The following is a 19,719-nucleotide window of genomic DNA, read 5'->3' on the forward strand; positions in this document are numbered from 1 at the left end:
GATTCCAGGTCACCCATCTCGATGTAGGCCCCCAAGTAAAGCTTGTTAACTCAGCACGAGACAAGTGCATTGTATCCAAAGAATTAATGGAACCCTAGAAGTCTCCGGGACTTAAGCATAATGGAAGTGGCCAACCCTGGCAATTCAATCAGAAAGGCAGCCATGCAGAGCTACTCACTCTAATATGCAAGTGGAATTTATTCTGGCATTTTAGCACCTTCCATCCAGAGATCTCACACTATTTAACAAATAGTGATTAAGTCTCACAGCACCACTGGGAGGGAAGTAAGAATTACAGTCTCAATTTTACAGAGGGGAAACTGAGGCACACAGATGCTCAGTAGCTTGTCAGAGACCACAGAATCCTGGAGTCCTGACTCAAGAATTCTGCTCTTACAACTACTGCACGATGCTTCTGAAAACAAAGAACAACTCTCATTCCTTAGTAGCACCTCCCCTCAACAGTTACTGAAGTGCTAGAAATTATTCCATTCTCTCACAGGAAAACCACTGTTTTACTTCCTAATGCAATCAATCCTGTTGCAGGGTGTTACCATTGAATGGAGCCAATTATACTTCTGTGAGCAGTGGGATTCCATTAAATTCCCAGAAATGGGGAACACAATTCCAATTGGCTGACAGAAGTTAGGAGCACGCAAGGTGTCAGAGGACTTCTGAGTATCCCTGAAATGAAATCTAGAGAAACAAACCTAGTATACTGGTGCTGTTGTACAATACAGTAAATAGGGCATATGGTTTGCTTGATTTGAAGAGTTAGACCAGTCCTAAGATTGGCTTATCTATAATAGGTTTGCAAGAGATTTAAGCCAACAGTATGACTCGCCCCACTGATTTGTTTGTACAAATTAATTGTTTATCCCAATAAAATTTAAGAGTTTCTCCAACCGCTTGGATTTCCCTGTCCAATTTTGTGCATTTTACATGAGCCCTCAGTGTGAATGAACACTGAATCCATAAGGGATTCATGGAAACTTATACTGCTGTCCCAACAGGTTTTCAAAACATATTCAGGACAGACTTTCTAGGTATGAACACTGACAGATATAATCAGAAGAATGAAGTTTCATTCACAGCCCCAAAGGTAGAAATCCAGGAAGCAGAGCATGAGACAGAGATAATAGGCAGCAGCACCAGGGACTGTAGCCACTAATTTGCTAAACTGGTCTGATCTTTCCTTTAAACAATTGTCAACCCCAGGGCTCAGAAGATTTACAGACCAAAGAACTGGAGGGTCTTAAAAGTTTTATGGAGTTGTTCATACTTCCTGTTTTTGCTGTGCTTCTTCCTTTTCTCCCCAGCCATCAAGTGGAAAGTTTCTCCAAATCTCCCTGGATCTGCTTGAAGGTTTTACACACAAAGCCTCACAACCTCACACCCTTGCTGGGAAAAAGCAGCAGGTAATTTATAATGATGAATGAACCTTGAAATACTCAGAGATTATGTTCACATGGGAACATATGCTCACACCCAAAACATTGAGCGCTTGATTCACACACTGGACTGTAGATCCCAGCAGTTGTAAATCACCTGTAACAGGGACACAGCAACACAAACCACCAGGAGACCCAGAGCTGATGCAGCCCTAACAATGGGTAGGTCCAGCCTAATACCGTAAGCCCACTGACCAAGGCAGGAAATGATTGTTATTGATTCCAACTAGGATATCCCACAGGGACATTGCAGCTTGCCTGCTATGGGCAGCATCACACTGCGGACTAAACTACAGACAAGAACAAAGAGAAGATATATCATGAAAAGGGATGGGAGTGAACAAAGCAAAAGTTAATAGTTAAAAACTGCCTCCTGACCTGCAAGAAAAATAGGTGCTGGGTAATTTCCTGTAATAGCTCCTCTTCCACTTTCTCTGGGTAAAATTTAGCCAAAAACCGAAAGCTAACAGGGTCTTCTTTGGGCATTTCTTGATCCAAAACCTATTTAAAAAGAAAATAAGCATCAGTAGAAGCGGCAGTGAAAACAGTGCAGAAATGCCTCAGAACACAATTCCAGACGTAAGTTAGAAAGCAGCCGGCATTTGAGTCAAAGCAACTCTTTCAGATTTGAGCAGGAAGGACATTGTTGATTCTAAATTTAACTACTACTATGCATTATGGGCTTGATGCAGGAATCAGTTGGTGAAATCCTATGTCTTATTTTATGCAATAGGTCAGACTAAATGATCATAATGGTCCCTTCTGGCCTTAAAAAAAAAAATCTAGAAATCATGAATCATTCACTAAATATAGATAAATAAAGATAAATAAATAAATAGTAAATAAATTCACTAAATAAAGAGCCTTTACCTCTTGAGTTAAAGCAGTAACTCCTATTGGAGTAAGCAAGCTGAAAGGAGGTTGGCCGGCTGCTGCTTTTACAGACTAATTGTTTTCAATACCTTTTTATCCATCTTTAACCAGGTGGACATTCCTTTTATTGTGTACTGCAAGCCAAAGAACCAAGTTTCCCTTAGCCCCAATGCTCGGCACACCAAGTCGAACAAATCCTTTCCCTTCCACTTCATCTAGAATGAGAATGGAGAAAAAAAAATGACAGTGGATTTTTCAAATATCATTCTTTTAACAAGGTGCCAGAGGGCTGGTTTTCTAAAGCATGGAGGACTAACTAGGTCATGGTTTGCCTTCTTCCTCAGAACTGCATTTATCTCACCTTTTGCTTTTTCAAATAAATGTGTCATTCTTGTCTATTGGTCAGAGCAAAGGCCCAGGAGCCAAGTCTTCTGCCCTCTCTTCTAAGCTCTGCCACAGATTCACAGTGCAGTTTTGAGTAAGTCACTTAACCTCTCTATTCCACATTTTATTTACATGTAAAACCGGGATGGTGCTACTCTCAGAGGGGTGATGCAAGCTTTTATTAATAATGTGCAAGATATTATTTAATAGCTAATGGAAAGATGGAGGCAGGGGGGTTGAAGTGAGGCCCAAGCCTATCAGAACAGTAATGCATAAAGATCATAGGGTAAATCCATCCTTGGCGTAACTCCAATACTTAATGAGTTACACCACAGACAGACTTGACCTCTTCAGTATATAGGCTCTGACCTTACTCCATTCAAGTCAATGGGGGTGGAGCACTGCCTTCATTGGGATAGGACTGAGCCCACAATAGAGCCAAGATTTGTTGTATCCAGAAAAAAAAGGGAAAAAAATAATGATCTAGTCTAATGATAGGCCGGGCCTAGATACAGAATGGATTGGTTTGCTAGGCCAGCTCCATGTAGGAAGAAGGTTTTGATTAAGGGTCCTGAAGTTCTCTCACACTCAATCACATAGCTTTACTTTTTATTTTTCTCTGAAAAGGCTGCACATTTGTTTCTCCTTTGGCTGCGTGTTAGAAGAGTTGCTGTCTAATAACGTGGGTCAGCCTCTGAGAACTTCATGGTAAAAAACATGAATTTATTAGTAATATTTGGATGGGGAAAAGGAAATCATCCCAACAACAAAAACAATATTCTGCAAAGGCGGGGGGAGAGAATGCATTACATTGAATTTAATCAGAATCCTGAACTGTAAGCAATATTCCAAAATCCTTTATTTCTGTAATCTGCCCAAATTAATTCAGATCAATGTGTAACAGCAACATATGATCTGTAACTAAGTTATCTGATCTTTGAGTGACTTCTAAAAACCAAGAATTATGTAACAATTCACATCCAGAACAGACAATCCCACAAGGCTGACAACTCCCACAATGGCAAGCTCATTTAGGCCTTATCAATTCTAAATTTTCAAATAGAATCCTTTTCCACCCTCTTTCGCTGTTGATTTAGTATGTGTTGACCATCTCTCTATTTCCTCCATAGTAACCCCAATTCAACCAGTGACTGGTCATCTGCTGCATTATTCTCCTGCATGTGGCATTCATTCACTCTCTTCTTCTGCAGCCTGTATTTTTTTTTATTTTGTTTATTGGGGAGTCATAACTAGCAGAAGGAAATAATTAGCTTTTGGTGTCCAGATTTGTTTAAAGAAAAAAGATTCCCCCAGAAAAGATAAGAGCTTTGACTGTCTAAAAGTCATTCAGGCTAAACAAATATGCTTGAGCATGGTAATGCTGTTTAAATCCAGAAAACTAGCAAGCACCTTTGAGGGCGAGGTCTTAATTCACAATTCAAATATGCTGGAGGATATCATCCTGCAACTTGTAAAATAAGTACCAGACCTTGGACCTGCTCTGGCAAAGTACTCAGCACCCACAACTCCCATTCCAGTCAGTGGGAATGGACCACAATCAGCACCTGATGTTTACAAGAGGTCCTTATATTGCACACCAGTCTGACTAGGATGGAAATCAGACTGAAATCTCTTCAGCGAGCATAATGCCACTTTATTTGTACTGTGGTGCTACAATCAGAAATTAATTTTACTGAGGTAGTTTTAGGTTTTTACTGAACACATTCAGTCAACATGTTTTCTGAGATAATGAATGGTTCCTCATCTTCATTCTGATAATTTATTTCTTAAACAGCCTATTAACTGAGAACTTTAATGGATATCCATTACAGGATGCATGCCTTCATTAATTCTTTGCCTGTATGATTGTCTTTTCACAAATACCACGCCAATGTATTTTGGTGAATACTTTAAAATGAACATTTATTCAATTAATTCTATTAATCATTACCTCTATATGTAGAACAGGCTCGGTGGCAGTACAAGCTTCCCTACACTGCCCCCATCAGCATGCCTCCACCAAGAAGTTGGAGGGATCTACTAAAAGGTTGTGGGTAGTTCTGTCTTCATGTCTATTCAATCCTTGGCCTCTCTGCTGAGTTTCCTAGAGTGGCAACAATGCTAAGTGTTTTTGTAATGTGGACATTTATCCATTGGGAATTGGACCAAGATCACCCAACTTACTTCACACAGGCCACTGAACTCCCAACAAATAGTAATGCTTTGCAGACAATATTGACCTGAGCTGGGATCAAACCAGCACCCTACAGGTGAAAGATTATGGTTTGATTCTCTACTGTCCTGTACCCTGTGTACTCATTTACATCTGTGCAATGTACACAGGAAATGCTAATAGATCAGAATCCCACTTTGCTCAGGTGTAAGTGACTACACAAAGCACAGGACAACAGAGAATCAGGCTCAAAATCCCATTCCAATCCCCTGAGCCATCCAGTCCCCTGATTAACAATTATTTTTCCCAAGCCTGTTTATGGTTGTATTCAGAATTCTCCAAGTCAGCTTGTAGTAACATGAAAAATATAAGTTCTCTCTCTCATCCCACCTCCAGAAAACTTACCTCACAGCTGAACTCCATTTCAGCATCCATTGTTATAACTTTCACTTTAAAAGTCTTAGGTTGTTTCTTCTTCAGCCCCCTGATGGACATTTTTTTTTTTTAAATTTTTCAGGACAACTGCAGCTACAATTGAACAAGAGTTATATTAACAAAATTATACATTTAAATACATAATTTGGGGCTGCAAATCTATTTTCTGGAATAATTTAATTAATTCCAATATAAAATAAGTCTGATCTTGGAGAAGGAGGTGGGGGAAATCACCCTTTATTATGAGCTGTCTCTATATGTGATAGCATACCTGACAACAACAGAAAATCCAGACCATAACCAAGAAAGGAGATTAAGATTTTAGGGTACAGGAACAAACTTTTTTTTACTGCATTAGTCATATGTCATATGATTCAAAGTCTCCAACTTTTCCTCCAATTTGGGCAACATTCAGACCCACCATTGCAAGGGCCAGTTGTCTGCATCTTATCACATGCAAGCCACACATTCTCAGATCCAGTCGCCAGACAGTCATCCAAGGTACTGAATGAAGTGTTTCCTTCATCTGTTGCTGCAAATGTCAAAATACTACAAACTACAACATCTCGCTATTGTGTTGCAATAACACAAATATGGCATTTATCTTGTCTCTTTACAGACTTAGACAAAATTCCTCCTGCCAAGTCAGGATCTCTGTTGCATATGCCATACTCTTTTAGCACATACTCTTTTAGCACAGAACTGTTGCTGACATCAATGGAAGCTTTGTGTGAAGAATGGAATCCACACCAAAGAGCAAAGATCCACAGCACTGATCAGAGAGGACAATTTTGTTCTTAATCCTTCTCTGCCTGTTACTGAGGAGTTCCTCGTCTCACTGACACATGTGCCAACAACATCTGCAATAAAACTAAATTGCATTTTTACACTTTTCTAGGATATAAATTTACAAGACCAGTTAAGTCTCATTGCCTTAAGGTAATTTAAATATTTATTTTCATATGAGTTCTTGTGATCTGAATTTAGTCCAGTTTTGCATAAGCCCATGTAACATACATTTTAAATGCAGTTGACTGAGTACTATCTATAAAACTATACGTAAAATGTGTGCAAGTTCCACAGCTAAAAGGCTTTGTGGATTCTAGCCCAACTAAACGTTGCAGGCAGGGGGCTCAGCAGTGGGACATGGATCTGCACTATGCTGTCCTCAGTTTTTCTGAGCATAGGAAAGTAGTCCATAAAGTTTTGTTCCATTAACTAAAAACAAGAATTAATAGCTTTGATCTGAGACACATACAGCTTAGTTAACATCTGAGGGTAATATAGGCTGAGAGGAGACCCAAAGTTCTTGGTTTCCTACAAACTAAGACTGTTCTTACAGTGTGACTAACCTCCAATCTTGTCTTTAAAAATTCCTAAATAAGGTCCTACTTTAAATTGAAAAGGTTCATTTGTCTGAACCTTCCAATAATTTATAAAGCATCTTTGTCCCTGTCTTCTCTTCTACTGAGCTGTAAATTTGCAGACACACAATATTTACCATTTATTTTGCATTTCAACCAAACATCTCAAAGCACTTTGCAAATATATATATATATATATATATATATATATATATTCTCTTTTTACTGATGGGGACACAGAGCCAGAGAACAGGTTAGTAAGGTACCCAAGATCACACAGAAAACAGTGGCAGAGTTGGGAAGAGATTCTCAAGAAAGAACTCATCCCTGCACCAGCACGGAGACCAGTGCAGAAATCATGGGGACGTGACTCGCACTCTCCAATCCTGAGACTGCTGGAGGCAGATCAGCACTTACAAGTTGTGCCTTGGCTGCAAGACCTATGTGTTGTCGTGTAGTTGAGGAATAGCGGGGACACAGACGTACCCTAGCCAAAGCTGCCTCCCCTTCTCTCCCCCCCCCCCGCCCACACCTCCAGAACAATCCCTGTACTGGAAGTATTCTCTTGGAGGGGGTGCAACCACTTTGCACCAGTCTAACCAGCCCAAACTGGCCACGGGGCAAGTGGGGCCTGCATTCTAGCCACTACAGCATGCTGCCTCCCTTTTTAGTATACAAATTTGTACATCCGTCAGTGGTGAAATTAACATTTTGCCAGCTCAGCCCCCATGATAAATCTCAGTGAGGATCTGAACTAAAGTTACATGAAAACAGTTTAATTATTTTGACACCCTTTTAGGCCCCAATCCTCCAAGTTGCTCCAGATGTGACCAATGGATATGATGGTAACAGTACCTTTGCGTGTCTGCTATATTCAAAAGATCACTCCCACACAGCCTTTCCTTTTATAAAGGTAACTAATACTTCCTCAAAATACAACTCATACAGAGTATTACAGAAGATGTACTTAGCACTGGTACAAGAGATGACTCTTAGATGCCAGCAGAACCAAAATGAAACGGGAATGAAACCTTCTACCCCCCGGGCTGCTGAGACAGAGAATCAGTAGCTAGAGACAAGAGAGGGAGAAGTTTCATAATCTGTTTTTAACGTATTCTTTAAATTCACCAATTCAGTGAAGTGGGTACTCAAGTAGAGCTGGTTGAAAGTTTTCCCATCAGAACAGTTTTCCTTTGGAAAATGCTGATTCAACAAAAACAAGACATTTAACAGGAACATATCGATTTCATAAAAATTTGGCAAAAAGATTACTAAAGTGCTTCACTTAATCTTTTATATTACATATAATGTATAATGTAAAAGCCAAAATGAAGCACTTCAATAAGGTTTCAATACTTCTGAAAAAATTTGTTTTGGATTTTTCATTTCACAGGAAATTTTGAAAATGACTTTTTGTTCCGATCCGGGATGAAAGGAAGTTTTGAAATGTCGGAATTTCTCACCAAATGGAATGTCTGAGTTGCAACCAGACCTACTCTGAGGAACATAAGAGCAGAACTTTCCCACAATGATTATTTTTCATACCAGTTTAAATCCAGAATAACTCTACTGAAGCCTAATGGAGTTGCACCAGTTTAAAACGCTTGTGATTGGGAGAAAAGTCAGGCCCTTAAAAACAAAGGAACCTTTTCAAATGAAAGAAATCTTGCAGCCCAGCATAATCAGGTTTTGAAATCCTTTGTGAAATACAAAATGGTAAACAGTGTCAAGTCTTCTTGCCAGTAATAACCACTTTGAATTGTGAGTCATGGGCAGCTTGTATCAAGATACGATCTCCTTCATTGTGTTCCAGTGAATTTATTTAGGAATTTTGTAGCTTCTATCGCTTACAAAATGTGATAAACAGAAGCATGTAATAATATTTAGTAAATAATAATGCAAGCCACAGCAGATACAGAGAGAGGATGGGGTGAAAAATACAGTCATTGGCTAGGTAGGAAATTATTGACATTTTAGAGCCATGGAACAGTCTAGAAGTGGTGAATTTCCCTGGCTTCCTCCTCACTGAAGAATGACATAAGCTCTGCTTGAGAGGTGGAAATAGAAATGCAGTGAGGATCTAATGTAATTACTGGAACTAAATGATACTGGGCCTGCCTTTCACCAAGTTTACTGATAAAGTGGTTTGCGAAGCACTCTGAACTTCCAGAACTGACCCAAGCAGCCAGTCCTCATTGGATTGCAGTCCTCTTCCTGCCTACTACAGCCCATGGACAAACCCAGAAACTAGCACGTGGACCAAGGGATCAGGATGAAGAATGATAAAGGGAAACAGCAGCAGGAAGAACCGGCAAGGCAACTCTTGCAGGAGTGTTGCAAGGATTACAGTTCATTTATGTAGCACCATAAGTGTGCATTGTGCTTTACAGACATATAAAACAGAAAATGTCACTGCTCTGAAGTTTATCAAAAGTGTAAATAATCCAGATCATTAGGTTTACAGCATCAACTAAAACCTGAATTGGAAAAAAAAACTGAATCAGCAATTCTGATAGTCATAATAAAATAATAATAATAATCATCAGAGGTAATTAAATGATAGAAACCAGGATATCAAAAGATCTCAGCTTCTTGGGAGGCTTAATTACAGCTGAGTTTTATTCACCTTCAATTTAGTACTACCAAGGTAACTGGATTGTTCATGAGACTGTATATAAGATATAATGGCTTTCACCTACATGGCACTTGCTTTAATCCTGCTCTGGCTGATAGTGAGTAAAAGTGTTGCCATCAGGATCATAAATTGTTGTTCTCTGTCCAAATTCAAGTGGAAGAGTATCCACATGTGTGTGAGAGACACACACGCACACCTCCATTTTTAACCAGCAACCTTATCAGCAGATAAACCAAGAAAAGAATGAGCCAAGAAGGGTCAGCTACCCTCTGACCTCTCTAGGTGATCTTCTTTCAGGTTAGAATTCAAGCACATTGGTGGGCAGACCTGTGCTGTACCAGGTCTGTGGAGAAGTATAAGAGTCTTCAGGCATATCTGATAAGCTCTTTTCACAAGCACCAAATCTGTGCCTCACAGGCACTGAAGTGGAGTTTAATGAATTAAGATTTGTGAAGCACTTCGAGATCTTACAGTAAAAGGAGCACGGTAATTTAAGAGCACTATATCGACAGAAATACTGTCTAATTTGAAAGGCTTTTGCCTTCATCATCACTGAAATATTTACTGCAACTTTTATTCACAAGTTCTACTGCCACATCTGTTTTTCCTGTTTCCCTGATTTCTATACTTTAAGATCAGAAATGAGTGAAAATAGATAGAATGCAGACAGTTAAGAGACAAACAGAGTTTTGTTTCTTTTACAGTAATTTATTTAAAGATTTCTATCTGTGCTCCCCACCCTGAAGAAATACGATTTGCTTAAATATTATTTTAACGTGCAAGTGATATAAATATTTTCCTTACCTCTCAGATAACTTCTTGTGAGTCTAAATTCTCCAGTTGGAACCAGATTTATTTCCCTGTTTCCTCTCTGAACCAGGATAGAACCAAAAAATTACTTTCAATTCCAAATTCCACATTTTGCAGCACACTTCAGGGTCCAGCCTCACTCACTGGTTCTGTCACTGAAAATAAGATCCAGGCTTCTACTTAACAGTTGATTCCCTTTCCTTTGTTTCCTATGACTTGCAGCATGTTAGCGCCCTCTGAGAAATCAAAGAATTGCTTTCCCAGGTGATATGAATGGCTGTTAACCATTTCCTGCCTGTGCTGGCTAGACTCCTCCCAATTTTCGTTCACTGCAGTTTAAGCAGCAAGACATTAAAACATAAGGAGCGCTTCAGGAAGGAGCCTATAAATCTTGATGCGCACATATGTAAAAACTGATCAGAGACACTGGCAGAGTGTCACAACTCTTCTAAAGGTATTTGATCATATTTTTGACAGTATCCCAAGCCACAAAGGGTAGCTTTACCTCAAAACATCCAACCACCTTAAAAAAAGGGAAGCTGTGCTGTATACTCTTCTTAGGTAAACACCATCCTGTGTCCTGCTACTTCCTGTGGTAACATGTGATGAGATGATAAAGTCTAAAGAAAGCTAGACTGAGAAATGGGTAATGGCCAAAATATTCAGATCAAAAGTTACCCAGCAAACAAACTGAATACAGTTCAGCTTGCACCAAATCTGAGGAGAAGCCAAAGACATGGGATGGGGGTAACAGTACCTACAAGCACATTACCCAGAACACAGACTCACCAAGGCTACCCTTTGCCATTCTTAGGGCTTGTCTAAACTACATTTGCTACAGCAGCAGAACTATGACTCTGAAGCTGTTCCACCATAGCATTGTAGTGTAGATATGTGCTACAGTGACAGAAGGGGTTTTTCCATTGCTGTAGTTAATCCAGCCCTCCAGAAGACAATAGTTAGTTCCATCGACCTAGTGGTGTCTATACCAGAGTTTAGGTCGGCTTAACTATGTCTCTCAGGGATGTGAATTTTTCATATTCCTGAGCAACATAGCTAGATCCACCTAAGTTTTAGGTGTAGACCAGGCCTCAGAGTTGACCTATGGTATAAGTCAGTTTCTTAAATATCCAAATTCTACTAGGCAATGGATAAGCAAGGACAACAGGCCAAACTCTCCTGTTACACCACTGTAAACTTTTACATTGGTGTAATAGCAAAATTTGGCCCATTGATCGGATTTTGGTCTGACCCTGAGCAGGGGTGTAATAAACCCCTCTGAGAAAGGCCTCTATTTAATCAGATTCTGCTTTCCTGAGGTGCAAAAGGACACGGTTTCATGGTAAAACAATGGGTATTTTATTTGAACACAGTTGTTAGCAGGGACTCAGGCGAAATGGAACAAGGCACCGCAGTGTCTGCACCTTTGCCTCCTCATTTCCCTTGGCCACATCCAGCTGGGAATCCCCCAGAGACACTCAGGCTGAACAATGAAACATGTAATGATGAATAACCTGACAAAATCTCCCAAGGAGTTATTCACAATGAAGAGTTCGACCGGCTCCATTCGCCCCGGTCTGCGAGAGGGGTTTTGTGACTGCTCCACCCTTGACTCGGCCCAGGGGACAGGCGGCCAGCGATGGCAGGGTTAGAACAGGCCGGTGACACAGGGCTGCAGTTCTCCTCCCCACAGCAGAAAGCTGCTCCCCTGGGCCTGCAGAGGGCAGCGAAGGAGATGAAGGAGACGTGGCTTCATCGGTTCACGGTCCCCTGGATGACACATCTCACCTCCTCCACGCCTGTCAACCCTTCCTCCCCGGGCCTCCTCAGGGAGCTCCAGCTGAGCCCTTCCCGCCATCCCTGCCGCCGAGCTAGGGCACACTTCCATGCTGCTCCCGCCATTACCACAGCCGGGTACTACCGGCTACAAAGTCAGGAACAGCCTCCCCCTGTGCCTTTAAATACCCCCGCCCCTCCCGCCCCGCCGCCTCTACAGCGTTTGGCCACGCCCCCTCGTCTCCCCTCAGAGGGCCAGCCACGTCCCTTCCGTTTATGACTCCGCCCCTTCGCCCTGAGCCACGCCCCTTTCCGGCGTCGCCTCCTTCTCCCCCTCGGCCGGCGGTTGGTGAACCGGTAGTGCTGCTGCTGCCGCTGGGGTGCTGGGTGAGGTGTTGTGTTGTGTTGTGTTGTGTTCTCGGTGCTGGCCGGGCCGGGCCGGACTTGGGTGCGCGCAGAGTGGGATCCGGGCTCCTGCTCGGCGCTGGGCCCGGGGGGGCGGCCTGCGCTCCTGCTCCAGTCCTAGAGCTGGGCGAGAGGCCCAAGGCAGGACCGATCCCGGCCCTGCGGACCGGTGATAGGCGGGGGGGGCTGGGGGGAGCTCTGGTAAGGGGGGTGGGGGGAGGAGGGGCGCTCTGCGGTGGGAGAGGAGTGCTTGGAGAGGAGGCTCTGGGTCTAGGGGAGGGGGACTGTGTGGGGGGTGCTGGAAGAGTGGGGGGCTTTGGTGATGGGGAGGGGGCAATAGGGGCTCTGGGGATGAGGGAGGGGCACTGTGGGGGGGCGGCTCTGTGGGCTTCTCAGGACAGGGGCGCTAACGCTGCCTTGATTTGATCTTTTTCTCTTTTAATGCTTCCTTTCCAGTGAGACAACTTGGGCCCAGATCCTCAAAAAGTACCTAGGTGTTTTATTCCCATTGAAATCAATAAGATTTAGGTGCCTCAATACTTCTAAGGATCTGGGCCTTCCTGCCTCCAGCACTTTCTCTTGCATCAGTGTCTCTGATGCCTTATGAACGCTTGTGATTCAGTTCTCAGAATGCCCCAGTATCATTATCCCCAATGAGCTATAGTCAGGTAAAATGACTTATCCACTAAGTTTACACAGCAAGTCAGTGGCAGAAATAGCACGCAGGAATCCTGACCCTCATTCTAATGCTCCAACCACACTAGACCATGCTACTGAGAATTGATATTTTTATTGCATGTAAATGTGAAAGGAAGATCTGGCTGTTAAGTCCTCTGTCAGACGCTAAAAAGTAATAGTGATTTCTCTGCTGAAATGTGCTTTTTTTAACTGTAGTGTTGTAGGCATGTGGAGATCACAGTAAAAAATACAGAGGGAAAGTATCTCTGGGTTTTGATGCATACTTTTGTATGTAAGATACGTACTACTTTTGTTGCTGAGTGGGAAATAACTAGCAAAACAATGTGCCAGATTGAGAAGAATTACTTGAGTAATTGAGTACTGTCTTTAGCAAAGTGCACTTGGACAAGGGAAATAGGTGTTTACTGAACTCAAATTTTAAAATGGCCCTCATTTATTTTTATTGCTGAAGACTTACTTTTCCTGTAGTGCAACTGCAGAGAAATTCCTCTCTGTTTAGACAAGACTGGTGTGATATTCACACACTCTTATTTGCACAGCAGAATTAATTTTAAAAGTAGTCATCTCGTGGAATGTATGATGTGAGAAAAATATTTAACTTAGTTAATTCCTAGTGCATCTTGAAAGTATCATTACATCTTTTTCAAGTTTGTGTCTGAATTAATAAACATTGAATATACAGACATATGTACAATATTTTTATCCCTAAAACGGTGGAATATTTTATGTAACAATTTTTTGGTGTGGGTTTTGTTTGGTTTTTGTTTATTCTGGGTTTTTTCTCTTCTACATCATTCTATTCATATAATACAATGTTAGGTAAAATTGTAAAACAAGAACAGTAATTTGGATATGGATTCAGTTCATATTAACTCAGTTAGTTTTTCATCTCTAGGTTACAAATTGGGATCCAGCATTGTAATCAGATGGCTATTTGGTCACACAGAATGAATTGGGTGCAGTTCAATTTTCAGTGGACATAAGGGGTTCAAGTCTACATCCCTGAAATCACTGCCTCATTTGCTGTCTTCAACACTGGGTGTAGCGTCTGACCTACGTTCATACACCTACTTGTAGGTCCTGATACAAGGATGAGGAAGGGGAATATAGGGAAATTTGCATGGCTGCTGTCTGTGCTCTACCTTTTCTAAAGATGAAAGGAGAGATTGGGTTGGCACCAGGTTTGTCATTTTGGCACTGATCAGAAACCACTTAATTTTTTTTTTTATAAAGTAACATTGCAGTTTTCTTTCCAGGCACTGGATGGTCAGAGTTAAGCAATGTCTGGAATACGTGGAACTGTCCATGCAAAATGGATAATAGGGAAAGTAATAGGAACCAAAATGCAGAAAACTGCCAAAGTGAGAGTGACAAGGCTTGTGCTGGATCCTTACTTACTAAAGGTAAGAACTGCTCAGCAACTCATCATGCAAGATCATTTTCATATTTACTATAGAAGAAAATTGTATTGACTTGATTCTCTGAAATACTAAGATTTCATTGTAAACTGTTTATATTCTCAACTAATTAAGAATGTTGGGTGGCAATTTGGCTCTGAATATGACTGCAAGGATAGGAAAACTAGTGTAAGAAGATAAAATTTGCCATACCAGATATCTATTCAATGTAATTCCTTGAATAATTCTGTTAATACACATTTTGATCTGAGCTGGGAAAGTGGACTACTGATTTCGTGCTTTGATTTTGAAAAGTCCTTTTAAACATTTTTATAAGTTTCTGGGCTTTTGCTCTATTTTGAGATCTTGAAGTTATAAAAGATATTTTTATATATAGTGATATAGAAATAATTGCCTACTATATCTTTTTCCTAATCACTTTGTTAAATAAATAATTGCAAAAATATTATTTAGCTTTTGATTTACTAAATCAATTTAATATCCATCAATAATAAAATAACCTAAGACTATTTATAAAGCAAGCCTGCCTCAGTTATTTATAAAGACTAGATTCAGGAGAAACTGTGTTCCCTTTATTCAGTTGTGCACTTTATAAGGTAAATGACTCTTTTCTACTTTCGTGTGCATTTTACACATCTTTTCAATCATGATAATTTACATAATATTCTCAAATGATATATTCTGGATCCTCATATTTTCCCCAGACAATAAAAGTTATTAAAATCAGACTAAAATATTTTGGGAGACCTTGGTACAACACTACTACTGTCACAGAATTAGGGACTTGGGAGTATTAGGAAGGATGAAAATTAATATAGTTTCCTGACCTCAACCACTCTGCAGACTATGTAAATTATTATTAGGCTTGGAAGAGCCTTGATAGCCATTTTTGCTGAATGTGGTGCACTGTCATGCGGGTGCATTTCAATCATGGGAGGGACTGAGATGGTAAAGCAAAGGTAACTAGCAGTCCAGAATGGAGTTGATGAGTCAGACATTGGTGAATAGTGACAGAACGTAGGGCAAAAGACCTGGGTGAAGAAGAGCTCATGTTATATGTTCCCAGTTCCACAGTTATACCATATGCATCTACCAATGGCTTTGCTTGGGCAAAAACCCAGTTAGTTATGCCTAGCTGCACTATCAGACTTGATAGTGAAACTTTCAATCTATTTTGCTTTTGAACATTAAGTTTACTGGTCATCTTTTAGTTTTGAGTCCTAATGCCTGGGTTTCCTTTTCTCCTTCTCTCCAACAGTTCTATAACAAGCGAAAAACTTATTTCGCACATGATCCATTGCAGCAATGTATAGTTGGAGACATTGTTCTTCTAAAAGCTTTGCCTGAGCCGAGGGCCAAACATGTGAAACATGAACTGTCTGAGATTGTTTTCAAGGTTGGAAATGTCATAGACCCAGTGACCGGAAAGGCCTGTGCAGGAACTACCTTCCTGGAAAGCTTAACAGACTCAGAAAATCTAACTGAGGCAGATACCACCTATCTAAGTGAAAAGCTCCAAGAACTAAATGTTTCTTCAACAGAAAAATAAAGGGTGGGAAGAAGCCAGTAAACAGGACTTTAAACTTCTTTACAGGAGGGATTGGTTGTGCTTCATTGTCTTAGTATGTAAAATCTTTCAGTGAACTTGTTAGTAACAATAAATAATAAACTGAATTACTTCCAACACCAAAATGACATTGATATTTTAAAATTGGGGAATTTATCAATTACAAATAGCGTGGAGAAAACTTAAATCACAGTTAAGCTCTATTGTCAGTGCTTTTTTTCATAACACACAGTTTTTTGCCTCAGCTTTGGCAAGAATGTCAAAATTATCACCTCAGTCACAAAATTAAGAATGGTTTTCTCTGTTGAGATGTTTAAGAGCATAACTCTGTATATAGTTTAATATTCTTGGGAGGATGTTTTTCCCCATGTTTGACTGTCTGAAGCTTGGAACTGAATCTGTTGTGGTTCATAGCCTTATATTTAAAGTAACACAATTAAAACTTTAAAAAAAAAAATTGTAGAAATCCTGTAGCCCGCTGTTTATACATATTCTTATTTCATTTTTCTATCAGCAATGCCAGACTGTGGCAGTAAGCCTATTATAACATTTCATAAACCTTCTGTATAAAATGAGTAATAGAATCATGTGCATTTAAACTACCTAATTTTAATTGCTTACTATAATAAACATTATCTGCTTTATCACAAGACATGCTAAATGGAAGTATCCCCTGTGAAACTGATACAAATCTACAATGAAACAGTGGCATAGCTTGGCAAAGGCTGAAGGGAGGTAATCCAACACCCACTGAAGTCAAAGGAAATGGGAAGTCAATGAGTGTTTTGCTACTGACTTTCATGAGAGCAGGTTCTTAAGCAATAGGTAGGGGTAAAATCCACATCTGATGGGGGAAAAATTAGTTCTTTATGATTCAAATAGCTTGAAAAACAAATGAAAATTAGGTATGTACCCAGCACAGATATAGGGGAAGGATATATCTGTTTTCACCTGTCTGTAAGTATTCTGCTGCAAATAGACAAGTTACAAAATAGATGTGTATACGAAAAATCCCATGAATGTAATGCAAAAGAGTGGAAGTAAAGATGCCTGGAGTCTTAATCTCTTAAGAAAATCTAACTAAGGCCCAAATCCTGTCAAGAGATGCAGGGAGCGAGTCTCTAAAAGCTGTACCACAGGACAGATAGTGCTGCTGGCATTCTGGGCCTGCTGACACTATTGCACCCCTTGCCATAAATTAGAGCAGTTGCTCAGCAGTCAAATCTACTGGGACAGCCCTCTCCCACCCCCAAAATGCAAGGTTTGCAGGGGACAGCATAAGGCCACAAATAGCACTCCTGCAAAGGGGCCAGGTCCGGAGCTGGGGGAAAGAATCTGTTCCCTCATTCACTTGCGCCGCAAATGGGTATATAGAACTTCCAGAGACTCCATTTCTGTGGATGAGGTTCTGCTGATAAAGCAAAAGTTTGGAAACTGAGCCTCTCTTCACAAATATTAAATCAGTTGTGCCCTGCCCCTTCCATTCCACCATGTGTGGTTAAAGACATATCCATCTTAATTTATACGCTTTCCTCGGCGTGGGGTGCTTGCATTATACTTTGGAAAATGCTACGCTAAAGGCTTCGGCTCTAATGCTTACGAATCTATTCAGCAGTTACCAGAAGCCATACATTGCTCATCAACTCACTCATTATCTGTGTGCCCACTGTTCTACACTAGCAGTTATATAGCACTAGAGGGATTGTTGTTGTTTTTTTTCCAAATATCGTATAGGAAAAAATATGTAAAGAGGGAATGTAATTCATGTTTCTCACACTGGAGATGTCTTGTGAAAAATGCTTCAAGCTGTTTGCTGGAGATTTAAAACACCTATTCATTCTGATTAAATCAAAATATGTTACAAACCTGAGAAGAACTTGAGGTATAGTAATTTTAAAAAATGTAAATGAGGACCTTTAGTGGTTATGAATGACAATTTAAGATGCAACATCAGACTTCACTAATATTGAAGGACAATGTGTATGCAAGTTTGCATGTGTCTCCATGCAGTGTGTGCTAATATCAAATCTTAAAATAACTGGCCAAGTGGAACTCTTATTTACTTTCCATTTAAACCAAAACTTGTAAAATTAACTATTATAAACAGTAAATTTTACAGGTTTTGGTTTAAATGGAAAGTAAATAATAGGCGTAAACAGAATTTATTTTCCCTCTCTCTGTGCTCATAACTAAAACAATTGGCTGGGCAAAGTTTTTGGTAGTGTTATATGTTGCTCTGATAGGCTTACATATAATTTTTAGTCACTAAGGAGTTAGTCTTTCTATAGCTTTTAATGCTATCTTTACAGAGCCGTTTTAACAAAGATCTAATTGATATCCTTACTAGCGGGAAGCATGTGGTGTGGAAACGTACCCATTTCATGAATTAATAGGACTTTCATTGAAGTCCCTGTCAGCAGAGAACCTAAGGAAGGAAATGTCATGGAGAGAGACTTATTCACAACTGCCACAAGTTCTCTTAAAATACCTATTTACTGTACCATTTCTAGTGACTTGTGCCCGTGTGCTGCTATTTATAATGTTTTTAAGGTAGTTCTAAAATTCAACTATTACTTTAAAAGTTGATAATTTGTAGTATTTTTTATAGTCCTTCCCTTAAAAGGGGGATGCTCATTTAAAAAAAAAAAAGATCAGTTGTCTGAAATGTTTAAGCTTGTTAAATTAACACCTAAACCCTAGTCTAATAGATGAGAATTTTGTTTGTGTGTGGGTGAAAATCTTGCATTGGTAAAGCTATGTCAAAAATCAGTTTAGCATTTGATTTGGAAAGTGGGAGTCTGAGATGCTTCTCTCTGAATGCATTTTGCAGGATCTTGACTTAGAGCTTCTGTAATTTATCCCCTATGCTCATCAAAAGTTGTTTTATTTTGAGACACATTTACACAGTAGTCCAGAGGAGTTTCGCACTCCTGCTGCTTATGCTGTGGATAATAGTAGAAGAGTTTCCAGGGTTCTCAAGCTGACCTCCTTCAGCACCCCTGCTAATACTAGCTCAATTATTTGGTATGTAAAGGAAAATACACCCTGCCTATGTAGTGTGTACACAGCACTGTGGCATACAGATGCCATAGCTCCAGTGTGCAAGTGTCGTCCAGTTTTGGTTCTTTCATCCAACAAAAAAATAAAATTGTAATTCAGTGACAAATGAGACATTGATCAAAACAATGAAAATCAGTGAGTTTTTCCCATTCCTTCACTGTATTAGTGGAACAAATTTGGAGTGGCAAGAAGCTGCTAATCACCCTGACCAAACAATACCTCATGCTTCCATCACACATTTCGTGAAAGGAACAACAGTGTACACGTAGACTGTAAACTCTTCAGAGTAAGAACTTCTGCACAGGGTGGGGGCGTTTTTTTTGTCTCACAGATTGGAGACTGCTATGGCTAGGGCTAGCAAGTAATATCTTAGGCCCCAAACACTTACGCACCCTGGGGACTCCTCCAGTAGTAAAGTTAAGCATGCGTGTGTGTGCAGAACCAAGGTGCTAATCTCAAAACCCCTGCAAAATATTATCCTTATTTTATAGAGGAGGAGGGGGGCACTGAAAGGAAAAGACTTGCCAAGGCTGGAAGGCAGAGGCACAGCTGGCCCCAGCCTCCGGTCTCCTTGCAGAGGCTACATATTTCTGCTGTGAAATGTGGATGAAGACCCAGAATTCCCCCAGAACATGGGTGCAACCCCCAGAGATTAATTTTCATGTGCAG

General features: G+C 40.3%; 2 protein-coding genes across 4 annotated transcripts in view; one reads left to right on the top strand and one right to left on the bottom strand.

Moving 5' to 3' along the window:
* LOC137146568 (merlin-like) overlaps positions 1 to 12,007 on the bottom strand; it is a 31,215-nt gene extending 19,208 nt beyond the window's left edge. The window contains exons 1-5 of the mRNA XM_067537929.1: positions 11,914 to 12,007; positions 10,120 to 10,280; positions 5,287 to 5,409; positions 2,414 to 2,539; positions 1,830 to 1,952 (exon numbers count right to left, since the gene is read on the bottom strand). Coding sequence (XP_067394030.1) covers positions 1,830 to 1,952; positions 2,414 to 2,539; positions 5,287 to 5,376 — 339 coding nt within the window. The 5' untranslated portion in view covers positions 5,377 to 5,409; positions 10,120 to 10,280; positions 11,914 to 12,007. The remainder of the gene's footprint in view (positions 1 to 1,829; positions 1,953 to 2,413; positions 2,540 to 5,286; positions 5,410 to 10,119; positions 10,281 to 11,913) is intronic.
* A 186-nt stretch (positions 12,008 to 12,193) lies between these two features.
* Positions 12,194 to 16,423, top strand: MRPS17 (mitochondrial ribosomal protein S17). 3 transcript variants are annotated; one of them, XM_067537937.1, is made up of 3 exons: positions 12,194 to 12,288; positions 14,262 to 14,408; positions 15,682 to 16,423. In XM_067537937.1, the coding sequence occupies exons 2-3, from the start codon at positions 14,286 to 14,288 to the stop codon at positions 15,970 to 15,972; spliced, it is 414 nt and encodes a 137-aa protein (XP_067394038.1). In that variant the 5' UTR covers positions 12,194 to 12,288; positions 14,262 to 14,285; the 3' UTR covers positions 15,973 to 16,423. The 3 variants fall into 3 exon arrangements, with proteins under 3 accessions (XP_067394038.1, XP_067394040.1, XP_067394039.1); XM_067537939.1 differs by lacking the exon at positions 12,194 to 12,288 and adding an exon at positions 12,777 to 12,974; XM_067537938.1 differs by lacking the exon at positions 12,194 to 12,288 and having other exon boundaries at positions 13,759 to 14,408.
* Positions 16,424 to 19,719: the final 3,296 nt, after the last annotated feature.

The sequence above is a fragment of the Emydura macquarii genome, unplaced genomic scaffold (genome assembly GCF_026122565.2).
Source record: "Emydura macquarii macquarii isolate MOO-44397 ecotype Brisbane River unplaced genomic scaffold, CSIRO-AGI_Emac_v2 contig_450, whole genome shotgun sequence".
Classification (NCBI taxonomy): domain Eukaryota; kingdom Metazoa; phylum Chordata; order Testudines; family Chelidae; genus Emydura; species Emydura macquarii.